Source organism: Nerophis lumbriciformis, linkage group LG01, assembly GCF_033978685.3.
Source record: "Nerophis lumbriciformis linkage group LG01, RoL_Nlum_v2.1, whole genome shotgun sequence".
Lineage (NCBI taxonomy): Eukaryota > Metazoa > Chordata > Actinopteri > Syngnathiformes > Syngnathidae > Nerophis > Nerophis lumbriciformis.
The window spans coordinates 78,528,253-78,552,274 of NC_084548.2; the positions used below are offsets into that span (position 1 = coordinate 78,528,253).

General features: G+C 43.0%; 1 protein-coding gene and 2 long non-coding RNA genes across 13 annotated transcripts in view; 1 reads left to right on the plus strand and 2 right to left on the minus strand.

Annotated features, from left to right (window-relative positions):
- Positions 1 to 24,022, minus strand: part of LOC140679430 (uncharacterized) — a 55,239-nt gene that overhangs the window by 19,958 nt on the left and 11,259 nt on the right. The window contains exons 2-3 of one of the 2 annotated variants that reach the window (XR_012050850.1): positions 7,188 to 7,351; positions 6,990 to 7,109 (exon numbers count right to left, since the gene is read on the minus strand). This is a non-coding gene — a long non-coding RNA (uncharacterized lncRNA). Of the gene's footprint in view, positions 1 to 6,989; positions 7,110 to 7,187; positions 7,389 to 24,022 lie in introns of both variants that reach the window. The other variant, XR_012050851.1, reaches the window with a different exon arrangement.
- Positions 1 to 24,022, plus strand: part of LOC133615077 (myelin transcription factor 1-like) — an 83,197-nt gene that overhangs the window by 15,867 nt on the left and 43,308 nt on the right. For 6 of the 8 annotated variants that reach the window (XM_061973425.2, XM_061973432.2, XM_061973458.2 and 3 more), the window contains exons 3-8: positions 7,228 to 7,270; positions 7,335 to 7,403; positions 16,006 to 16,247; positions 18,680 to 19,642; positions 21,037 to 21,156; positions 21,493 to 21,583. In XM_061973425.2, coding sequence (XP_061829409.2) covers positions 7,228 to 7,270; positions 7,335 to 7,403; positions 16,006 to 16,247; positions 18,680 to 19,642; positions 21,037 to 21,156; positions 21,493 to 21,583 — 1,528 coding nt within the window. The remainder of the gene's footprint in view (positions 1 to 7,227; positions 7,271 to 7,334; positions 7,404 to 16,005; positions 16,248 to 18,679; positions 19,643 to 21,036; positions 21,157 to 21,492; positions 21,584 to 24,022) is intronic. The other 2 variants (XM_061973472.2, XM_061973441.2) reach the window with 2 other exon arrangements.
- LOC140679431 (uncharacterized) lies at positions 9,705 to 15,023 on the minus strand. 3 transcript variants are annotated; one of them, XR_012050853.1, is made up of 4 exons: positions 14,292 to 15,023; positions 12,770 to 14,219; positions 11,877 to 12,625; positions 9,705 to 11,840 (listed from the first exon to the last, which is right to left on the minus strand). It is a non-coding gene; the product is annotated as an uncharacterized lncRNA (long non-coding RNA). The 3 variants fall into 3 exon arrangements; XR_012050854.1 differs by having other exon boundaries at positions 9,705 to 11,079; positions 11,260 to 12,625; XR_012050852.1 differs by having other exon boundaries at positions 9,705 to 12,625.

Here is a 24,022-nt window from a genome sequence, read left to right on the forward strand (position 1 = left end):
TGTTTACTTGTGCAAAGTCCCCCTAAATGTCCCCTAATAATCCATCCATCCATCTTCTTCCGCTTATCCGAGGTCGGGTCGCGGGGGCAGCAGCCTAAGCAGGGAAGCCCAGACTTCCCTCTCCCCAGCCACTTCGTCCAGCTCTTCCCGGGGGATCCCGAGGCGTTCCCAGGCCAGCCGGGAGACATAGTCTTCCCAACGTGTCCTGGGTCTTCCCCGTGGCCTCCTACCGGTCGGATGTGCCCTAAACACCTCCCTAGGGAGGCGTTCGGGTGGCATCCTGACCAGATGCCCGAACCACCTCATCTGGCTCCTCTCCATGTGGAGGAGCAGCGGCTTTACTTTGAGCTCCCCCCGGATGACAGAGCTTCTCACCCTATCTCTAAGGGAGAGACCCGCCACCCGGCGGAGGAAACTCATTTGGGCCGCTTGTACCCGTGATCTTGTCCTTTCGGTCATAACCCAAAGCTCATGACCATAGGTGAGGATGGGAACGTAGATCGACCGGTAAATTGAGAGCTTTGCCTTCCGGCTCAGCTCCTTCTTCACCACAACGGATCGATACAGCGTCCGCATTACTGAAGATGCCGCACCGATCCGCCTGTCGATCTCACGATCCACTCTTCCCTCACTCGTGAACAAGACTCCGAGGTACTTGAACTCCTCCACTTGGGGCAGGGTCTCCTCCCCAACCCGAAGATGGCATTCCACCCTTTTCCGGGCGAGAACCATGGACTCGGACTTGGAGGTGCTGATTCTCATCCCAGTCGCTTCACACTCGGCTGCGAACCGATCCAGTGAGAGCTGAAGATCCTGGCCAGATGAAGCCATCAGGACCACATCATGTTTAAAAAGCAGAGACCTAATCCTGCAGCCACCAAACCAGATCCCTTCAACGCCTTGACTGCGCCTAGAAATTCTGTCCATAAAAGTTCAGAACAGAATGGGTGACAAAGGGCAGCCTTGGCGGAGTCCAACCCTCACTGGAAACGTGTCCGACTTACTCCCGGCAATGTGGACCAAGCTCTGACACTGATCATACAGGGAGCGGACCGCCACAATCAGACAGTCTGATACCCCATACTCTCTGAGCACTCCCCACAGGACTTCCCGAGGGACACGGTCGAATGCCTTCTCCAAGTCCACAAAGCACATGTAGACTGGTTGGGCAAACTCCCATGCACCCTCAAGGACCCTGCCCAGAGTATAGAGCTGGTCCACAGTTCCACGACCAGGACGAAAACCACACTGTTCCTCCTGAATCCGAGGTTGGACTATCCGGCGTAGCCTCCTCTCCAGTACACCTGAATAGACCTTACCGGGAAGGCTGAGGAGTGTGATCCCACGATAGTTAGAACACACCCTCCGGTTCCCCTTCTTAAAGAGAGGAACCACCACCCCGGTCTGCCTAATAATCTGGATTTATTTAATAATTGGACAACATTGCAGATGTCAATCTTACAATTCACAATTCCTGGGGTGATAATTCCATTCAGAATCGATTCTCACAATGGGTTATTTGGTGTATCAGTTATAATAACATCTTTTCAAAGCAGGTTACAAACCATACTTGCCAACCCTCCCGAATTTTCCGGGAGACTCCCGAATTTCAGTGCCTCTCCCGAAAATCTCCCGGGACAACCATTCTCCCGAATTTCTCCCGATTTCTAGCCGGACCTGAGTGAGGACAGCCTGTCGTCACGGCCGTTTTTCCTCCTTATAAGCCCAGTCACGTTATAACATCTACGGCTTTTGGAGCTCAGTGCGCAACTACACACACAACAAGAAGCAGACTATTATGTATGTCTCCGTTATCCATAGGTTTATCTATAACCCATAAAGTAGGCAGGCATGGAGCTATTTCTCAATGTGTGTTTATTCCAGCCGGCACGTCAATACACTGACACTAAACATCCGGATTCCCATCATGCATTGCTTCAAAACTAGGGCAAGTAGTAATGTCCAAAAACATAACAAGAGACGAAGCAGAAGAACGAAGAAGAGACAGTCATGGCGAGGACGAGGAAGAAGAAGAAGAAGTACGCTTGCAAGTTCCAAAACGATTAGAAACAAGAATTTCAGTTCATCCAGGACAGCTCGAAGGGGAAGGTGGTTTGCTAGGGAGAGATGGAAGATTCCAGACTCTAGTGCATTTGATGAAGGCACTTTTGTGCGTGCCACACATCAATGCATCATCACAGAGGGTGTTCAGCATGGTTAGAAAGATGTTGACAGAGAATAGAACGAGGATGGACAATTCAACCCTTAACTCACTCCTTTCCTGCAAATTACATTTCACAGATGCTGCCCATACCTATGCTCTTTCAAGGGCTGTGCTACTGGCTGCGAAGCATTGCACCTTCAAATACAACAATGAGTACATGAGTGTTATGTGTGTGTGTATGTGTAAATAAATGAACACTGAAATTCAAGTATTTATTTTATTTATATATATTTATTTATATACATACCGCGACCCCGAAGGGAATAAGCGGTAGAAAATGGATGGGATGGATGGATGGATTTGTGTATATATATATATATATATATATATATATATATATATATATATGTCTTAATAAGGTTATCCAAAAAATAGTGCTCGATACCGTAGTAGAGCGCAATATATGTATGTGTGGGGGAAAAAATCACAAGACTACTTCATCTCTACAGGCCTGTTTCATGAGGGGGTTCCCTCAATCATCAGGAGATTTTAATGGGAGCATTCACATACCATGGTTTATATAGGGCACAGAGTGGGTGGGTACAGGCTGGCGTAGGGGCGTGGTGATTGGCTCATGTGTTACCTAGGAGGTGTTTCCGTCTGTGGCGGCATGCTGATACAATTTCGCTGCGCTTGTTGAGGGATGACAGGTCTGGACGGTAAATAATAAACAGTTTCTCTTTCAAGCATAGGTTGCATCTTTTATTACCACTATTGTAAGGTGTGCTGGATGCAAGAATTTGCCATGTTATTGAATATTCAACATTATTGTCTTTGAGGTCCCAAATGTGTTTGCTGAGTTCTGTGGTATTCCGCAGGTTTTGGTTCCTGAAAGAAGCCTTGTGATTGTTCCATCTGGTTTTAAACTCTCCCTCGGTTAATCCTACATATGTGTCGGATGTGTTAATGTCCTTGCGTGTTACCTTAGATTGGTAAACAACTGAAGTTTGTAAGCACCCCCCGTTGAGAGGGCAATCAGGTTTCTTTTGACAGTTGCAGCCTTTGTTGGTTTTGGAGTCGCTCTGTCCGGGGGCCGACGGCTCATTTGCAATTGTTTTGTTGTGGTTTGAGATGATTTGTCGTATATTGTTCATGCAGCTGTAGCTCAATTTAATGTTGTTCTTGTTGAATACTTTTCTTAGGGTGTTGTCTTTGGGAAAGTGTTTGTCAATCAGATTGAGGAATTTGTGTCCAATGTTAGTTGAGACGTTTTTGCTGTATGGGGGGTTGTACCAGATGATGTCGTTTCGTTTTCTGTTCTTTTTTGGTTGGTTTCCTGGCGTGGGTTCATAGGTGAGGGTGAAATTGTATCCGCTTTCATCAAGGGCTTTTTGGTACCACGCCCCTACGCCAGCCTGTACCCACCCACTCTGTGCCCTATATAAACCATGGTATGTGAATGCTCCCATTAAAATCTCCTGATGATTGAGGGAACCCCCTCATGAAACAGGCCTGTAGAGATGAAGTAGTCTTGTGATTTTTTTTCCCCACACATACATATATATATATATATATATATATATATATATATATATATATATATATATATATATATATATATATATATATATATATATATATATATATATATATATATATATATATATTTTATTTTTTTTATATATATAAGAAATATTTGAATTTCAGTGAATTCTAGCTATAAATATACTCTTCCCCCCTTAGCCCTCCCCCTCCCCCCCAATCTCACGAATTCGGAGGTCTCAAGGTTGGCAAGTATGTTACAAACGCACATTTGGGGGCTGACATCTACGCCCCAGTGAGTTAGCGCAAAGATAGCCTAAAGAATGTATTTTTAAAAATATTTCGAGAACATTTTTAACTGATTCAGATCGGTATTTTATAAAAATCGGGATTCGGATGTTAATTCATTTTTTTCCTGCCACCCCTACTAAAAAATTCAATTTGTTAATATAAAAAAGTATCTTTAATAATTATGGTTACATATATTACTTACACGTACAAAGTCTCCAGTTAGAGAGTATCCAGTAACAAACGTGTCTGCATCGGTCAACTTACTGCCTCATGAGCTTAAAGTAATTAATTATTGTGGTCGCCAGAAAGCAAATAGCACTCCACTTCAATTTAAAGGTGTCATGACTTGATCTTGGGTGTTTGCTTTTCCGGGATGCAACGGAAAGTTGGCACGGGCGAGACGGGAATGAAGGTACATGATTTATTTAATATATCAAAAAAAAGTGCAAACGAAAAGCGCGCACAGTGGCGGAGAACAAACTATGAAACCAAAAGACTATAGCAAAAAAGTACAAACGAAAAACACGCACAATGGCGGAGAACAAACTATGAAACCAAAAAGACTATAAACATGGAACAAAAACTTACTTGGTTTGGACAAAAATAGTTGCATGAAGAATGGACATGGAAAGAATGGACCGAGCATAAATGTGGTGAGGTCGTCAGAAAGACAAACTGAAAAACACTGAACTTAAATACTACAGACATGATTAACGAAAACAGGTGCGTGACTCAAGACGTGAAACAGGTGCGTGACGTGACAGGTGAAAACTAATGGGTTGCTATGGTGACAATCAAGAGTGCACAATGAGTCCAAACGTGGAACAGGTGAAACTAATGGGGTAATCATGGAAACAAGACAAGGGAGTGAAAAGACAGAAACTAAAGAGTCCAATAACTAAATAAAACATGACTTAAAACAAAACATGATTACACAGACATGACAAAAGGCATCATAAGTTCATTCCAGAGGGTTAGTAATAAATAGCTCAGTGATTTTCTACCATTGTTCTCGGACTCATTTCACTTGATCAACCCTTTTCTAACCTTGCACTCTCTCTGGGGCGGTATAGCTCGGTTGGTAGAGCGGCCGTGCCAGCAACTTGAGGGTTCCAGGTTCGATCTCCGCTTCCGCCATCCTAGTCACTGCCGTTGTGTCCTTGGGCAAGACGCTTTACCCACCTGCTCCCAGTGCCACCCACACTGCTTTAAATGTAACTTAATTGGGTTTCACTATGTAAAAGCGCTTTGAGTCACTAGAGAAAAGCGCTATATACAGTGGGGCAAAAAAGTATTTAGTCAGCCACCAATTGTGCAAGTTCTCCCACTTAAAATGATGACAGAGGTCTGTAATTTTCATCATAGGTACACTTCAACTGTGAGAGACAGAATGTGAAAAAAATCCAGGAATTCACATTGTAGGAATTTTAAAGAATTTATTTGTAAATTATGGTGGAAAATAAGTATTTGGTCAATAACAAAAATTCAACTCAATACTTTGTAATATAACCTTTGTTGGCAATAACAGAGGTCAAACGATTACTATAGGTCTTTACCAGGTTTGCACACACAGTAGCTGGTATTTTGGCCCATTCCTCCATGCAGATCTTCTCGAGAGCAGTGATGTTTTGGGGCATTCGCCGAGCAACACGGACTTTCAACTCCCTCCACAGATTTTCTATGGGGTTGAGGTCTGGAGACTGGCTAGGCCACTCCAGGACTTTCAAATGCTTCTTACGGAGCCACTCCTTCGTTGCCCGGGCGGTGTGTTTGGGGTCATTGTCATGCTGGAAGACCCAGCCACGTTTCATCTTCAAAGCTCTCACTGATGGAAGGAGGTTTTGGCTCAAAATCTCACGATACATGGCCCCGTTCATTCTTTCCTTAACACGGATCAGTCGGCCTGTCCCCTTAGCAGAAAAACAGCCCCAAAGCATGATGTTTCCACCCCCATGCTTCACAGTAGGTATGGTGTTCTTGGGATGCAACTCAGTATTCTTCTTCCTCCAAACACGACGAGTTGAGTTTATACCAAAAAGTTCTATTTTGGTTTCATCTGACCACATGACATTCTCCCAATCCTCTGCTGTATCATCCATGTGCTCTCTGGCAAACTTCAGACGGGCCTGGACATGCACTGGCTTAAGCAGGGGGACACGTCTGGCACTGCAGGATTTGATTCCCTGTCGGCGTAGTGTGTTACTGATGGTAACCTTTGTTACTTTGGTCACAGCTCTCTGCAGGTCATTCACCAGGTCCCCCCGTGTGGTTCTGGGATTTTTGCTCACTGTTCTCATGATCATTTTGACCCCACGGGATGAAATATTGCGTGGAGCCCCAGATTGAGGGAGATTATCAGTGGTTTTGTATGTCTTCCATTTTCTGATAATTGCTCCCACAGTTGATTTTTTCACACCAAGCTGCTTGCCTATTGTAGATTCACTCTTCACAGTCTGGTGCAGGTCTACAATTCTTTTCCTGGTGTCCTTCGACAGCTCTTTGGTCTTGGCCATAGTGGAGTTTGGAGTCTGACTGTTTGAGGCTGTGGACAGGTGTCTTTTATACAGATAACCAGTTCAAACAGGTGCCATTAATACAGGTAACAAGTGGAGGACAGAAGAGCTTCTTAAAGAAGAAGTTACAGGTCTGTGAGAGCCAGAGATCTTCCTTGTTTGAAGTGACCAAATACTTATTTTCCATCATAATTTACAAATAAATTCTTTAAAATTCCTACAATGTGAAATCCTGGATTTTTGTTTCACATTCTGTCTCTCACAGTTGAAGTGTACCTATGATGAAAATTACAGACCTCTGTCATCATTTTAAGTGGGAGAACTTGCACAATCGGTGGCTGACTAAATACTTTTTTGCCCCACTGTAAATATCATTCACAAGCATGTATAATGTGAAACAATTATAGTTTTACATGCAGAAAAACAATGTGAAATACAAATCAATGAGGAATTAAATGAACATTTATCATCATTTTTACCTTTATTAATGAAGACTTGTTGGCAAAGACAGGGATCTCTTTGAAGTAGTGTTTCTCAACTTCTTCATCAAAAGTGCTGCAACTCCCTTTGGCCCCATGGTGGCTCATTTAGCAGTCGTACTCCATTAGAAAAGCAAAATGTGTAACTTCCTTTTAAAATCATCCAGAGAAAAGATTTAAATGACAAAGTGTTTCTACCTTTTTGTGTGGAATAAACATTTTGCTGCCTCATTTGCAGTTTTGTCAGAACCCTCCGGACATGAGATGAAGCATGAGTTGAGGTAAGTCTTTGGTATTTGTACACTTTGGGAACGCTCCATGGTGACTCATGATGGTTGTTTTCAGCAGCAGTTGTCCCACCCCTGGATGCGATGGCAAAGGTCACGTCAGTGGAAGATACTTAAGGCATAGAAGGTAGGAGGTATTAATAAGCAACATTTGAGGATCACCAAATAGGAATGTTCTACACCAGTGTTTTTCAAGAGATTATCTCATTTCACCTATTTGGGTTCAAAATATTGTTTGCAAAGCAGTAATTATAGTCTGCAAATGATGTGTTGTTGTTGAGTGTCGGTGCTGTCTAGAGCTCGGCAGAGTAACCGTGTAATACTCTTCCATATCAGTAGGTGGCAGCAGGTAGCTAATTGCTTTGTAGATGTCGGAAACAGCGGGAGGCAGGGCGCAGGTAAAAAGGTGTCTAATGCTTAAACCAAAAATAAACAAAAGGTGAGTGCCCCTAAGAAAAGGCATTGAAGCTTAGGGAAGGCTATGCAGAACCAAACTAAAACTGAACTGGCTACAAAGTCAACAAAAACAGAATGCTGGACGACAGCAAAGACTTACTGTGGAGCAAAGACGGCGTCCACAAAGTACATCCGAACATGACATGACAATCAACAATGTCCCCACAAAGAAGGATAAAAACAACTGAAATATTCTTGATTGCTAAAACAAAGTAGATGCGGGAAATATCGCTCAAAGGAAGACATGAAACTGCTACAGGAAAATACCAAAAAAAGAGAAAAAGCCACCAAAATAGGAGCGCAAGACAAGAAGTAAAACACCACACACAGGAAAACAGCACAAAAGTCCAAATAAGTCAGGGTGTGATGTGACAGGTGGTGACAGCACACCTACTTTGAGACAAGAGCTATATTGATACAGTACATCTACTTTGAGACAAGAACTATATTGATACAGTACACCTACTTTGAGACAAGAGCTATATTGATACAGTACACCTACTTTGAGACAAGACCTATATTGATACAGTACATCTACTTTGAGACAAGAGCTATATTGATACAGTACACCTACTTTGAGACAAGACCTATATTGATACAGTACACCTACTTTGAGACAAGACCTATATTGATACAGTACATCTTTGAGACAAGAGCTATATTGATACAGTACATCTACTTTGAGACAAGACCTATATTGATACTGTACATCTACTTTGAGACAAGACCTATATTGATACAGTACACCTACTTTGAGACAAGACCTATATTGATACAGTACACCTACTTTGAGACAAGACCTATATTGATACAGTACACCTACTTTGAGACAAGACCTATATTGATACAGTACATCTTTGAGACAAGAGCTATATTGATACAGTACATCTACTTTGAGACAAGACCTATATTGATACTGTACATCTACTTTGAGACAAGACCTATATTGATACAGTACACCTACTTTGAGACAAGACCTATATTGATACAGTACACCTACTTTGAGACAAGACCTATATTGATACAGTACATCTTTGAGACAAGAGCTATATTGATACAGTACATCTACTTTGAGACAAGACCTATATTGATACAGTACACCTACTTTGAGACAAGACCTATATTGATACAGTACATCTACTTTGAGACAAGACCTATATTGATACAGTACACCTACTTTGAGACAAGAGCTATATTGATACAGTACATCTACTTTGAGACAAGAGCTATATTGATGCATGCTTGGTTATGCTTTAAAGTCATATCCAACAATTGCGACAACGACTTTTTACTGTCAACTGAGTTTCCTTTTTTAATGATTTCTGCTAGAGATGTCGATAAATGCGTTAAAATGTAATATCGGAAATTATCGGTATCGTATTTTTTATTATCGGTATCGTTTTTTTGGGGGTTTTTTTTGTTTTGTTTTCTATGCAGAACCAAACTAAAACTGAACTGGCTACAAAGTCAACAAAAACAGAATGCTGGACGACAGCAAAGACTTACTGTGGAGCAAAGACAAAGTACATCCGAACATGACACGACAATCAACAATGTCCCCACAAAGAAGGATAAAAACAACTGAAATATTCTTGATTGCTAAAACAAAGTAGATGCGGGAAATATCGCTCAAAGGAAGACATGAAACTGCTACAGGAAAATACCAAAAAAAGAGAAAAAGCCACCAAAATAGGAGCGCAAGACAAGAAGTAAAACACTACACACAGGAAAACAGCACAAAAGTCCAAATAAGTCAGGGTGTGATGTGACAGGTGGTGACAGCACACCTACTTTGAGACAAGACCTATATTGATACAGTACACCTACTTTGAGACAAGAGCTATATTGATACAGTACATCTACTTTGAGACAAGAGCTACATTGATACAGTACATCTACTTTGAGACAAGAACTATATTGATACAGTACATCTACTTTGAGACAAGAACTATATTGATACAGTACACCTACTTTGAGACAAGACCTATATTGATACAGTACACCTACTTTGAGACAAGAGCTATATTGACGCATGCTTGGTTATGCTTTAAAGTCATATCCAACAATTGCGACAACGACTTTTTACTGTCAACTGAGTTTCCTTTTTTAATGATTTCTGCTAGAGATGTCGATAAATGCGTTAAAATGTAATATCGGAAATTATCGGTATCGTTTTTTTTATTATTGGTATCGGTTTTTTTTTGGTTTTTTTGTTTTGTTTTCTATGCAGAACCAAACTAAAACTGAACTGGCTACAAAGTCAACAAAAACAGAATGCTGGACGACAGCAAAGACTTACTGTGGAGCAAAGACGGCGTCCACAAAGTACATCCGAACATGACATGACAATCAACAATGTCCCCACAAAGAAGGATAAAAACAAGTGAAATATTCTCGATTGCTAAAACAAAGTAGATGCGGGAAATATCGCTCAAAGGAAGACATGAAACTGCTACAGGAAAATACCAAAAAAAGAGAAAAAGCCACCAAAATAGGAGCGCAAGACAAGAAGTAAAACACTACACACAGGAAAACAGCACAAAAGTCCAAATAAGTCAGGGTGTGATGTGACAGGTGGTGACAGTACACCTACTTTGAGACAAGAGCTATATTGATACAGTACACCTACTTTGAGACAAGAGCTATATTGATACAGTACATCTACTTTGAGACAAGAGCTATATTGATACAGTACATCTACTTTGAGACAAGACCTATATTGATACAGTACACCTACTTTGAGACAAGAGCTATATTGATACAGTACACCTACTTTGAGACAAGAGCTATATTGATGCATGCTTGGTTATGCTTTAAAGTCATATCCAACAATTGCGACAACGACTTTTTACTGTCAACTGAGTTTCCTTTTTTAATGATTTCTGCTAGAGATGTCGATAAATGCGTTAAAATGTAATATCGGAAATTATCGGTATCGTTTTTTTTATTATCGGTATCGGGTTTTTTTGGGTTTTTTTTGTTTTTTTTTCTATGCAGAACCAAACTAAAACTGAACTGGCTACAAAGTCAACAAAAACAGAATGCTGGACGACAGCAAAGACTTACTGTGGAGCAAAGACAAAGTACATCCGAACATGACACGACAATCAACAATGTCCCCACAAAGAAGGATAAAAACAACTGAAATATTCTTGATTGCTAAAACAAAGTAGATGCGGGAAATATCGCTCAAAGGAAGACATGAAACTGCTACAGGAAAATACCAAAAAAAGAGAAAAAGCCACCAAAATAGGAGCGCAAGACAAGAAGTAAAACACTACACACAGGAAAACAGCACAAAAGTCCAAATAAGTCAGGGTGTGATGTGACAGGTGGTGACAGTACACCTACTTTGAGACAAGACCTATATTGATACAGTACACCTACTTTGAGACAAGACCTATATTGATACAGTACATCTACTTTGAGACAAGAACTATATTGATACAGTACACCTACTTTGAGACAAGAGCTATATTGATACAGTACACCTACTTTGAGACAAGACCTATATTGATACAGTACACCTACTTTGAGACAAGAGCTATATTGATGCATGCTTGGTTATGCTTTAAAGTCATATCCAACAATTGCGACTTTTTACTGTCAACTGAGTTTCCTTTTTTAATGATTTCTGCTAGAGATGTCGATAAATGCGTTAAAATGTAATATCGGAAATTATCGGTATCGTTTTTTTTATTATTGGTATCGTTTTTTTTGTGTTTTTTTGGGGGGGGTTTTCTATGCAGAACCAAACTAAAACTGAACTGGTTACAAAGTCAACAAAAACAGAATGCTGGACGACAGCAAAGACTTACTGTGGAGCAAAGACGGCGTCCACAAAGTACATCCGAACATGACACGACAATCAACAATGTCCCCACAAAGAAGGATAGCAACAAGTGAAATATTCTCGATTGCTAAAACAAAGTAGATGGGGGAAATATCGCTCAAAGGAAGACATGAAACTGCTACAGGAAAATACCAAAAAAAGAGAAAAAGCCACCAAAATAGGAGCGCAAGACAAGAAGTAAAACACTACACACAGGAAAACAGCACAAAAGTCCAAATAAGTCAGGGTGTGATGTGACAGGTGGTGACAGTACACCTACTTTGAGACAAGACCTATAGTGAGACAGTACACCTACTTTGAGACAAGAGCTATATTGATACAGTACATCTACTTTGAGACAAGAACTATATTGATACAGTACACCTACTTTGAGACAAGAGCTATATTGATACAGTACATCTACTTTGAGACAAGACCTATATTGATACAGTACATCTACTTTGAGACAAGAGCTATATTGATGCATGCTTGGTTATGCTTTAAAGTCATATCCAACAATTGCGACAACGACTTTTTACTGTCAACTGAGTTTCCTTTTTTAATGATTTCTGCTAGAGATGTCGATAAATGCGTTAAAATGTAATATCGGAAATTATCGGTATCGTTTTTTTTATTATCAATATCGGGTTTTTTTATTTATTTTTTTTATTTTTTTTCTATGCAGAACCAAACTAAAACTGAACTGGTTACAAAGTCAACAAAAACAGAATGCTGGACGACAGCAAAGACTTACTGTGGAGCAAAGACGGCGTCCACAAAGTACATCCGAACATGACATGACAATCAACAATGTCCCCACAAAGAAGGATAAAAACAACTTAAATATTCTTGATTGCTAAAACAAAGTAGATGCGGGAAATATCGCTCAAAGGAAGACATGAAACTGCTACAGGAAAATACCAAAAAAAGAGAAAAAGCCACCAAAATAGGAGCGCAAGACAAGAAGTAAAACACTACACACAGGAAAACAGCACAAAAGTCCAAATAAGTCAGGGTGTGATGTGACAGGTGGTGACAGCACACCTACTTTGAGACAAGAGCTATATTGATACAGTACATCTACTTTGAGACAAGAGCTACATTGATACAGTACACCTACTTTGAGACAAGACCTATATTGATACAGTACATCTACTTTGAGACAAGAACTATATTGATACAGTACATCTACTTTGAGACAAGACCTATATTGATACAGTACACCTACTTTGAGACAAGAGCTATATTGATACAGTACATCTACTTTGAGACAAGACCTATATTGATACAGTACATCTACTTTGAGACAAGAGCTATATTGATGCATGCTTGGTTATGCTTTAAAGTCATATCCAACAATTGCGACAACGACTTTTTACCGTCAACTGAGTTTCCTTTTTTAATGATTTCTGCTAGAGATGTCGATAAATGCGTTAAAATGTAATATCGGAAATTATCGGTATCGTTTTTTTTATTATCGGTATCGTTTTTTTTTTGTTTTTTTTTGTTTTTTTTTCTATGCAGAACCAAACTAAAACTGAACTGGCTACAAAGTCAACAAAAACAGAATGCTGGACGACAGCAAAGACTTACTGTGGAGCAAAGACGGCGTCCACAAAGTACATCCGAACATGACATGACAATCAACAATGTCCCCACAAAGAAGGATAAAAACAACTGAAATATTCTTGATTGCTAAAACAAAGTAGATGCGGGAAATATCACTCAAAGGAAGACATGAAACTGCTACAGGAAAATACCAAAAAAAGAGAAAAAGCCACCAAAATAGGAGCGCAAGACAAGAAGTAAAACACTACACACAGGAAAACAGCACAAAAGTCCGAATAAGTCAGGGTGTGATGTGACAGGTGGTGACAGTACACCTACTTTGAGACAAGAGCTATATTGATACAGTACATCTACTTTGAGACAAGAGCTACATTGATACAGTACATCTACTTTGAGACAAGAGCTATATTGATACAGTACATCTACTTTGAGACAAGAGCTATATTGATACAGTACATCTACTTTGAGACAAGACCTATATTGATACAGTACACCTACTTTGAGATAAGAGCTATATTGATGCATGCTTGGTTATGCTTTAAAGTCATATCCAACAATTGCGACAACGACTTTTTACTGTCAACTGAGTTTCCTTTTTTAATGATTTCTGCTAGAGATGTCGATAAATGCGTTAAAATGTAATATCGGAAATTATCGGTATCGTTTTTTTTATTATCAATATCGGGTATTTTTTCTTTTCTTTTTTTTTTTTTTTTTTTCTATGCAGAACCAAACTAAAACTGAACTGGCTACAAAGTCAACAAAAACAGAATGCTGGACGACAGCAAAGACTTACTGTGGAGCAAAGACGGCGTCCACAAAGTACATCCGAACATGACATGACAATCAACAATGTCCCCACAAAGAAGGATAGCAACAAGTGAAATATTCTCGATTGCTAAAACAAAGTAGATGCGGGAAATATCGCTCAAAGGAAGACATGAAACTGCTACAGGAAAATACCAAAAAAAGAGAAAAAGCCACCAAAATAGGAGCGCAAGACAAGAAGTAAAACACTACACACAGGAAAACAGCACAAAAGTCCAAATAAGTCAGGGTGTGATGTGACAGGTGGTGACAGTACACCTACTTTGAGACAAGACCTATAGTGAGACAGTACACCTACTTTGAGACAAGACCTATATTGATACAGTACACCTACTTTGAGACAAGAGCTATATTGATACAGTACATCTACTTTGAGACAAGAGCTACATTGATACAGTACATCTACTTTGAGACAAGAACTATATTGATACAGTACACCTACTTTGAGACAAGAGCTATATTGATACAGTACATCTACTTTGAGACAAGACCTATATTGATACAGTACACCTACTTTGAGACAAGAGCTATATTGATGCATGCTTGGTTATGCTTTAAAGTCATATCCAACAATTGCGACAACGACTTTTTACTGTCAACTGAGTTTCCTTTTTTAATGATTTCTGCTAGAGATGTCGATAAATGCGTTAAAATGTAATATCGGAAATTATCGGTATCGTTTTTTTTATTATTGGTATCGGTTTTTTTGGGGGTTTTTTTTGTTTTGTTTTCTATGCAGAACCAAACTAAAACTGAACTGGCTACAAAGTCAACAAAAACAGAATGCTGGACGACAGCAAAGACTTACTGTGGAGCAAAGACGGCGTCCACAAAGTACATCCGAACATGACATGACAATCAACAATGTCCCCACAAAGAAGGACATGTTCTGTGTGGTGTTTGTGTCTCCTCTCAATTGCTGTTTATTGCAGTTCTGAGTGTTGCTGGGTCGGGTTTGCTTTTGGAATTGCATTGTTTTGTTGGATTGATTAATTTAAGAAAAATAAAATAACATAAAAAATTAAAAAAAAAATGGAAAAAATAAATAATTTATTTTTTAGAAATGAGAATCGATTCTGAATCGCACAACATGAAAATCGATTCGAATTTGAATCGATTTTTTCCCACACGCCTATTAAGTTTATTAGTTTTTTCATGTTTTTGTATATTTTATACCCTTTTTGTCCAAGAAACACCCTCTGTAAATGACAAACACACAAACTGTAATTTACCCCCCCTAAAATTCAAAAATCTAATATTTGCCGTGAAGTGATTGGAGCCTTAAATAGGTCAATAATTCATAACAACATGGCTTCTGATTCATAATTCTCTTTTGAGCATTGACCGTTGTAAATAAAAATCGACATTGTAGGTCCTGCGGACCCTTGAGGGTCTCACTCATAAAAGTGTCAAAAGTAAGTCATATATTAATATTTTTTAATCCTTTGAACACTTACCTTCCTAGATCAACTTCAGTTATGTCCATTGATATTAAGTTTTTATTATTTTTTTCAGGTTTTTGTACATTTTATAGCCTTTTTGTCAAGTGGACAAAGCCAAGCGGACATCCACCATGCTAGTAACACTCCTGAACATGCTAGCGCTCCCTCTCCTAACTCGCCCGCTCACTTACTCGCCCCACATACCGCCATTCTTAAAGGGGAACACACAGCTTATGGCCATCACCATAACCACAACACCAGGGGGAGCTCCACTAACCACGTTAAACCCAGATTCCCATCTAAAAAAGTTTCAAATCAATCAATCAATCAAAAACGTCCAACTATCGCATTGTCGCATTGTTGATTTGATGGGCTCACATAACGACTCAACTGTCAGTAGCCCAACCCCGAGTGCTTGTTTCCAGCTGTAGCGAGGTTTTTCTTTCAAAAAAAACAAAAATCCAGGAAAAAAAAGGACAAAAACCGTGAATTCTCCGGAAATACGGGAAGGGTGCCAATGAGGCTACACGTATGCTACGTAGAAAATGCACTGGTGAATGAATGGGATGATCTTAGTGCGCTACCTTGCCTTACCTTCTTAGTGCACTGGGATGTCCAACCGTGAAGAAGAGGAAGCTGGAAGAGGCTGAGGAGAACCAGTCTACTCCCAAGAAGAAAGGTCAGTCTGCTGTAATGGAGGAAGACGGCGGCGAAGAAGAAGAAGTGTTCACACCACACCACCACATCGACGAGGAAGACAATGAGCTGGAGGAGGAGAAAGAGGAGGAAGACCTCCAAGAGAAGAAGAAAAGTCTTGCAAGCAGCGAACCAGAATCAATACAAAGTAAGTGGAGACATGGAGCCCATGTTCATGTTCATTTGCAGTATTTGTTTTCAAATGTCTTCTTTATGTGGACTTGGAGAAGGCATTGGACCGTGTCCCTCGGGAAGTCCTGTGGGGAGTGCTCAGAGAGTATGGGGTATCGGACTGTCTGATTGTGGCGGTCCGCTCCCTGTATGATCAGTGCCAGAGCTTGGTCCGCATTGCCGGCAGTAAGTCGGACACGTTTCCAGTGAGGGTTGGACTCCGCCAAGGCTGCCCTTTGTCACCCATTCAGTTCTGAACTTTTATGGACAGAATTTCTAGGCGCAGTCAAGGCGTTGAGGGGATCCGGTTTGGTGGCTGCAGGATTAGGTCTCTGCTTCATCTGGCCAGGATCTTCAGCTCTCACTGGATCGGTTCGCAGCTGAGTGTGAAGCGACTGGGATGAGAATCAGCACCTCCAAGTCCGAGTCCATGGCTCTCGCCCGGGAAAGGGTGCAGAGCCATCTCCAGGATGGGGAGGAGACCCTGCCCCAAGTGGAGGAGTTCAAGTACCTGGGAGTCTTGTTCACGAGTGATGGAAGAGTGGATGGTGAGATCGACAGGTGGATCGGTGCGGCGTCTTCAGCTGTATCGATCCGTTGTGGTGAAGAAGGAGTTGAGCCGGAAGGCAAAGCTCTCAATTTACCGGTCGATCTACGTTCCCATCCTCACCTATGGTCATGAGCTTTGGGTTATGACCGAAAGGACAAGATCACGGGTACAAGCGGCCCAAATGAGTTTCCTCCGCCGGGTGGCGGGTCTCTCCCTTAGAGATAGGGTGAGAAGCTCTGCCATCCGGGAGGAACTCAGAGTGAAGCCGCTGCTCCTCCACATGGAGAGGAGCCCGATGAGGTGGTTCAGGCATCTGCTCAGGATGCCACCCGAACGCCTCCCTAGGGAGGTGTTTAGGGCACGTCCAACCGGTAAGAGGCTACGGGGAAGACCCAGGACACATTGGGAAGACTATGTCTCCCGGCTGGCCTGGGAACGCCTCGGGATCCCCCGGGAAGAGCTGGACGAAGGGGCTGGGGAGAGGGAAGTCTGGGCTTCCCTGCTTAGGCTGCTGCCCCCGCGACCCGACCTCGGATAAGCGGAAGAAGATGGATGGATGGATGGCTAGGGGGTGCTCGCCGCCCAACAATGGTTAAGAAACTTGGATCTAGTTCACTCATTATTTTTTTGATTTGTAAATACAGGTATCATATGTTTATATATTGTATTTGCTAATCTAATTGTCAGGTTTAAGCACCGAACTATCTATTAAACAGAACAAGAAGCAAGGAATCAGGCAGAGACAGAGTTAAATTTTGCTCATAAGGAGAACGCATGGAGCTGCACACTCAGTTACAGTCTCACCCTACGCTCTGAGGAACAGCCCACGCGCTCCCCTATTTATTCAGTTTATGAGTTCCCGAGTTACATCGCTGAGGCTGCTTCTAAAGGGAGGGGTCACACATTATGCCAGCAGCTCAGTACGCACAATACGTGATTATTCAGAACGGAAATGTGCTGGGGGCCTTGTGATTGCGCCCTGTCTCTGCTTGGTCTGCCTGCTGTTGATATGACTTATCTTCGTTGAGGTGCTCGTTCATCCTTGGCTGTTAGTTAGCAAGCTGAAAGACAGAAAACATCTGCGGCGAGGCCACTCCTCACATGCCGTGGAAGATAACAAGTAGTGTGTCCTTGCACGAAACATAAAAAGTACAGCTTGAACACAATAGATAATAACGAGAGAATGGGAGCAGCTGGGGCAGTATTGCAGTCTCTCTGCCGCACTGTTGTGACGGAACGAGAGCTGAGCCAGAAGGCAAAGCTCTCGGTCTACCGAGCTATCTACATTCCTACTCTCACCTATGGTCATGAAGTGTGGGTCATGACCCAAAGAATAAGATGGCGGATACAAGCGGCCGAAATGAGTTTCCTCAGAAGGGTCCCTTAGAGATAGGGTGAGAAGTTCAGTCACCCGAGAGAGACTCTGAGTAGAGCCGCTGCTCCTTCGCTTGGAAAGGAGCCAGCTTAGGTGGTTCGGGCATTTCGTGCTGATGCCTCACGAGCGTCTCCCTAGGGAGGTCCTCGTTGCACGTCCCACTGGGAGGAGACCCCGCGAAAGGCCAAGGACCAGATGGGGGGATTACATCTCCTCTCTGGCCTGGGAACACTTCGGGATTCCCCAGGAGGAAGTTGCTAATGTTGCTATGGAGAGGGAAGTCTGGGGGTCTCTGCTAGAGCTGTTGTCCCCGCGACCCCATTCTGGATAAGCGGTTAAAGATGGATGGATGGATGGATAGAGCAACGGCCTTTAAGCATAAGAGTTGTGTGATAACGTCTATATAATTATTCTAAGCCGTATGGCTCATCTGTAATGCAAGTTATCATACTCAATAACCAGTCTGGTTCCTCTTGATCCACAGACCACTGTTCCCCATTCATGAAGGAAGACAATGTGGCAGAAACTGTGGTCTGTTCCACAACGAGAGAGGAGGACAGCATCACGGTGGAGGCGGAGAATGAAGTTGTGACCGAGAAAACCGGTAAGGACGAGACGTTGGTGAGCCCAGAACAACTGGCTGAGGATAATCATGAGGAAAGCAATAATAGGCCGGACACAATCGAAGATAGAGAGACAAGAGGGCAGAGTGACTTTGGGAGAACTGAGCTGGAACATACAAAAGAAGAGGAGGAGGACGAAGAGGAGGAGGAAGAGCAGATTGATGAACATCAGTTTGTAGACAACAGAGCAGTAGGAAGACAGATGCTCAGCCAGGAAATCTCAGACCATCAATACTCCACAGGTCATTACAACCATCACCAGGTCAACCAGGCAGCAGAAGAGCAGAGAAGGAGGGAGCTGAAAGAGGAGGAGGAGGAGGAGGAAGAGGAAGAAGAGGAGGACGACGAAGAGGAGAGAGTCCAACAAGAGGTGGATACCCCTTACTCCATGAGTCCACACAGTCAAACATCTCAGGAATCTCTTGATGAAGAAAAGGTCTGCTCTCCCATGACTGAAGAAGACGCCAAGGAGGAGGAGGAAGCAAGCAAGGTGCCGGTGGAGGAAGAGGAAGAGGAGGACGACCATTGCTCTGGCAAAGTCTCTCCGGCCACTGTGGTCATTGAGGTGCGCTCCGAAGAGGACGACGACGAGGAAGAGGACGACGATGAAGAGGGGCCCGATTTTATCTCGGAGGGTTCGGGGATCACCGACGATTCGGAGAACTGGGACATGACTCGGGGCAACCTGGGCCTGCTGGAGCAAGCCATCGCCTTGAAGGCCGGCGAGGGGACGGAGGGTCAGAGCTCCCAGGACTACCAGTCCTACGACAGCCCCGGCAAGAGCTCGGACGGAGCGGTGCGGCGCAGCTCTCACTACAGCAAAGGTAGGCTTTCACATTTACTGCATGCACTTTGATAATACTACTGCTAATTCATGGCACTCTCCTTTCCCAAACACTGCAAAGAAGTCTTAATAGCTGTGAACTCTCTAGTCTAAGCTCTCTTCGACACTCGAGCAGCAGCATTCTGGACCAGCTTGTCAGCTGATGGTGATCATTTACAGTAAATACTAGTGGTGCTCTGCTAATTCGTGGGTCTCTCCTTTCCCAAACACCGCAAAGAAGTCTTAATAGCTGTGAGCTCTCTCGTCTTAAGCTCTCGGCGACATTCGAACAGCAGCATTCTCTACCAGCTTGTCAGCTGATGATAATAATTTACAGTAAATACTAGTGGTGCTCTGCTAATTCATGGGTCTCTCCTTTCCCAAACACCGCAAAGAAGTCTTAATAGCTGTGAGCTCTCTCGTCTTAAGCTCTCGGCGACACTCGAGCAGCAGCATTCTGGTCGACACTCGAGCAGCAGCACTCTGGACCAGCTTGACAGCTGATGATGATAATTCACAGTAAATGTTGACACATAATGTTAAATTATAAATGGTAAATTGGTTATACTTGAATAGCCCTTTTCTACCTTCAAGGTACTCAAAGCGCTTTGACACTATTTCCACATTCACCCATTCACACACACATTCACACACTGATGGCGGGAGCTGCCACGCAAGGCGCTAACCAGCACCCATCAGGAGCAAGGGTGAAGTGTCTTGCTCAAGGACACAACGGACTAGGTTGGTAGAAGTTAAAGTACCAATGATTGTCACACACACACTAAGTGTGATGAAATTTGTCCTCTGTATTTGACCCATCCCCTTGTTCACCCCCTGGGAGGTGAGGGGAGCAGTGAGCAGCAGCAGCGGTGGTCACGCCCGGGAATCATTTTTGGTGATTTAACCCCCAATTCCAAGCCTTGATGCTGAGTGCCAAGCAGGGAGGTAATGGCTCCCATTTTTATAGTCTTTGGTATGACTCGGCCGGGTGTTTGAACTCACAACCTACCCATCTCAGGGTGGACACTCTAACCACTAGGCCACTGAGTAGGTTGGGAAAAAGTTAGTGGTTGTACCTGGGGACACACCTGCCTCAGCTGACCAGGTTCTCAGGATACGAGCGGTCTTTCGGCTTATTGGTATTCTTATGTTGTGAGCAAAACTGGGTTTACAAGACATGTTACATGTTCTGGGAAGGAAGAAGCGGTGACATCGATGTCATTTCATTTTAGTGGTTGACACACTTTCACATTACGAGTTTTTGGAGTACAAGCTGCATCACTTATTGTACTGTACTGTACTGTGTACAACTATTTTGTAAGAGAGATCCTTGTCATGATTCTGTATTGCCAGTGTTCCAACAACAACTGACTCCTAATTATTCCATCCTTTCAGACAAGAAGGAAGTGAAGTGTCCAACCCCCGGGTGTGATGGCACGGGTCACGTGACTGGGCTGTACCCTCACCACCGCAGTCTCTCTGGATGTCCTCACAAGGACAGAATCCCACCAGAGGGTAAGCACACACACAGTACAAGCAGACACGGACTCTAGAAACCCTTCAAGTGTGTCGTTGACTGTGAAACACCACACTGTTGTTTTAACAGGTCATTCTGCGGGATCTTTCAGAGTTGGTGATATTTTGCTTCAACTCTTATTTCATTTGTAGTAACTTTAGTAATCATGTTACCACTATTAATGCTGCTGCAAAGAGTACTACTTGCACTAATACCACTAACTTTTTCTCTTCCACTACCGTCTGCAGTGTGCTACTACTGTACTGTCTTTAACTACCTGCCAGTGTTTCAACCGACCCCGAGCTCACTCATTTCTATCTGCTGTGTGTCTGTAGTCCTGGCCATGTATGAGAACGTCTTGAAGTGCCCCACCCCTGGCTGCACAGGCCAAGGCCATGTCAACAGTAACCGCAACACACACCGCAGGTTACAACTCACTCCATCTTCTCTACTGCTCGCCACTCTTACCATATCAGGATTATGCAGAGAATAATTTGGCCACACCTGTGTGACAATCATTGGTACTTTAACTTTAATTATGGTATAACGACTGCAAAAGTATGCGTCGTTCACTCGCCTTGTGACAAAAAGATCGGTTAGAATTAGGGTTGCAAAATTCCAGGAATATTCAAAGTTGGAAACTCCATGGGAATTAACGGGAATGAATGGGAATAAACATTGAATGCTCAGAGAGTACGGGGTATCGGACTGTCTGATTGTGGCAGTCCGCTCCCTGTATGATCAGTGCCAGAGCTTGGTCCGCATTGCCGGTAGTAAGTCGGACACGTTTCCAGTGAGGGTTGGACTCCGCCAAGGCTGCCCTTTGTCACCGATTCCGTTCATAACTTTTATGGACAGAATTTCTAGGCGCAGTCAAGGCGTTGAGGGGATCTGGTTTGGTGGCTGCAGGATTAGATCTCTGCTTTTTGCAGATGATGTGGTCCTGATGGCTTCATCTGGCCAGGATCTTCAGCTCTCACTGGATCGGTTCGCAGCTGAGTGTGAAGCGACTGGGATGAGAATCAGCACCTCCAAGTCCGAGTCCATGGTTCTCGCCCGGAAAAGGGTGGAGTGCCATCTCCGGGTTGGGGAGGAGATCTTGCCCCAAGTGGAGGAGTTCAAGTACCTCGGAGTCTTGTTCACGAGTGAGGGAAGAGTGGATCGTGAGATCGACAGGCGGATCGGTGCGGCGTCTTCAGTAATGCGGACGCTGTATCGATCCGTTGTGGTGAAGAAAGAGCTGAGCCGGAAGGCAAAGCTCTCAATTTACCGGTCGATCTACGTTCCCATCCTCACCTATGGTCATGAGCTTTGGGTTATGACCGAAAGGACAAGATCACGGGTACAAGCGGCCCAAATGAGTTTCCTCCGCCGGGTGGCGGGTCTCTCCCTTAGAGATAGGGTGAGAAGCTCTGCCATCCGGGGGGAGCTCAAAGTAAAGCCGCTGCTCCTCCACATGGAGAGGAGCCAGATGAGGTGGTTCGGGCATCTGGTCAGGATGCCACCCGAACGCCTCCCTAGGGAGGTGTTTAGGGCACGTCCGACCGGTAGGAGGCCGCGGGGAAGACCCAGGACACGTTGGGAAGATTATGTCTCCCGGCTGGCCTGGGAACGCCTCGGGGTCCCACAGGAAGAGCTGGACGAAGTGGCTGGGGAGAGGGAAGTCTGGGCTTCCCTGCTTAGGCTGCTGCCCCCGAGACCCGACCTCGGATAAGCGGAAGAAGATGGATTGATGCAACATGCTAGATCTTGCAGCATGATTATTAGCTACAACAACCTGATTTCATGCAAATTCAGTAGAATTTCAACCCTGCACTGTGCATTCTTCCATCACATTCACAGATAATTCCCACTGGGGTAAATATATTTGATCTATGGTATTTAAGTTTAACAGCTTGTTACTGTATGACTGTAGACTACTCCAGCAGACTAGCTGTTCCTGTACTTGTTCAATGATTTTGGGGCCAATATCTCTAGCTAGTGTCGGAGGCAGATATTTACATATATCCGAATTTAAGTTGTACTTCTTTCATTTCTTAGTCATATTTGAAAACAGCTCGTGTTTTCCATTTCGTCTCTTGATGCTCTGTCAGCAAGTAAACTGTGTGTGTTAACCTTGAGTTCTTTGGAATGTATTATGACTAGGGAGATGTTGTGCTTGTATTATGGCTAGGGAGGGGGAAGGAAAGAGGGGTTTTTGGCGTTGGGAAGACAGACCATTTTGGGAGGCGCAATAGAATGTTCTAGGGTTAGACTGGTCTCAAAATGTATATTGGCAAAGCTTTGAAAATATACAACGAAATACCTATTCTGTCTCTGGTGGTTTTTCAACTCAGCTTTAAGTGTCGTAAAGAGCTTGGGAGCGAATTGTGACTTGAATTCCCTGGGAGGAACAGCTGGTCCAAAACGCAACACTAGCTAGGTTTATGTACCACCACAGTCTCATAATGAACCCAAAATATTTCTCCGTTAGCCGTGATGCTAATTTTCTCTATGTTAAATCCCATTCATTCATGCTAACAACGTTAGCAATCCGAATTTACCTTTTTGTGATGTGTAAAGTTCATGTAGCAAATACTAAACCAAAAGGTGTAGTTTCCTCTGCCTTCTGTTCTGCTAGCCATTCTGTTGCCGTACAAGAATGTAGGATTGCTGATTGAGTGTTCATTTATTCATCTAGCCTATTTCTATTCATTTGTCCATCAGTCAAATATTTTTAAAGATTGTTTAGCTGACTATTTATATCTGTGTGTAGCATTGCATTAGTCTTTTACAAGCTTCTCATCTTATTCTACACAATAAGATAGACGCTGTCCAACTTTGAATAATCAAAAAATGGTCAAAATTTCCAACCTTCCCAAGCTT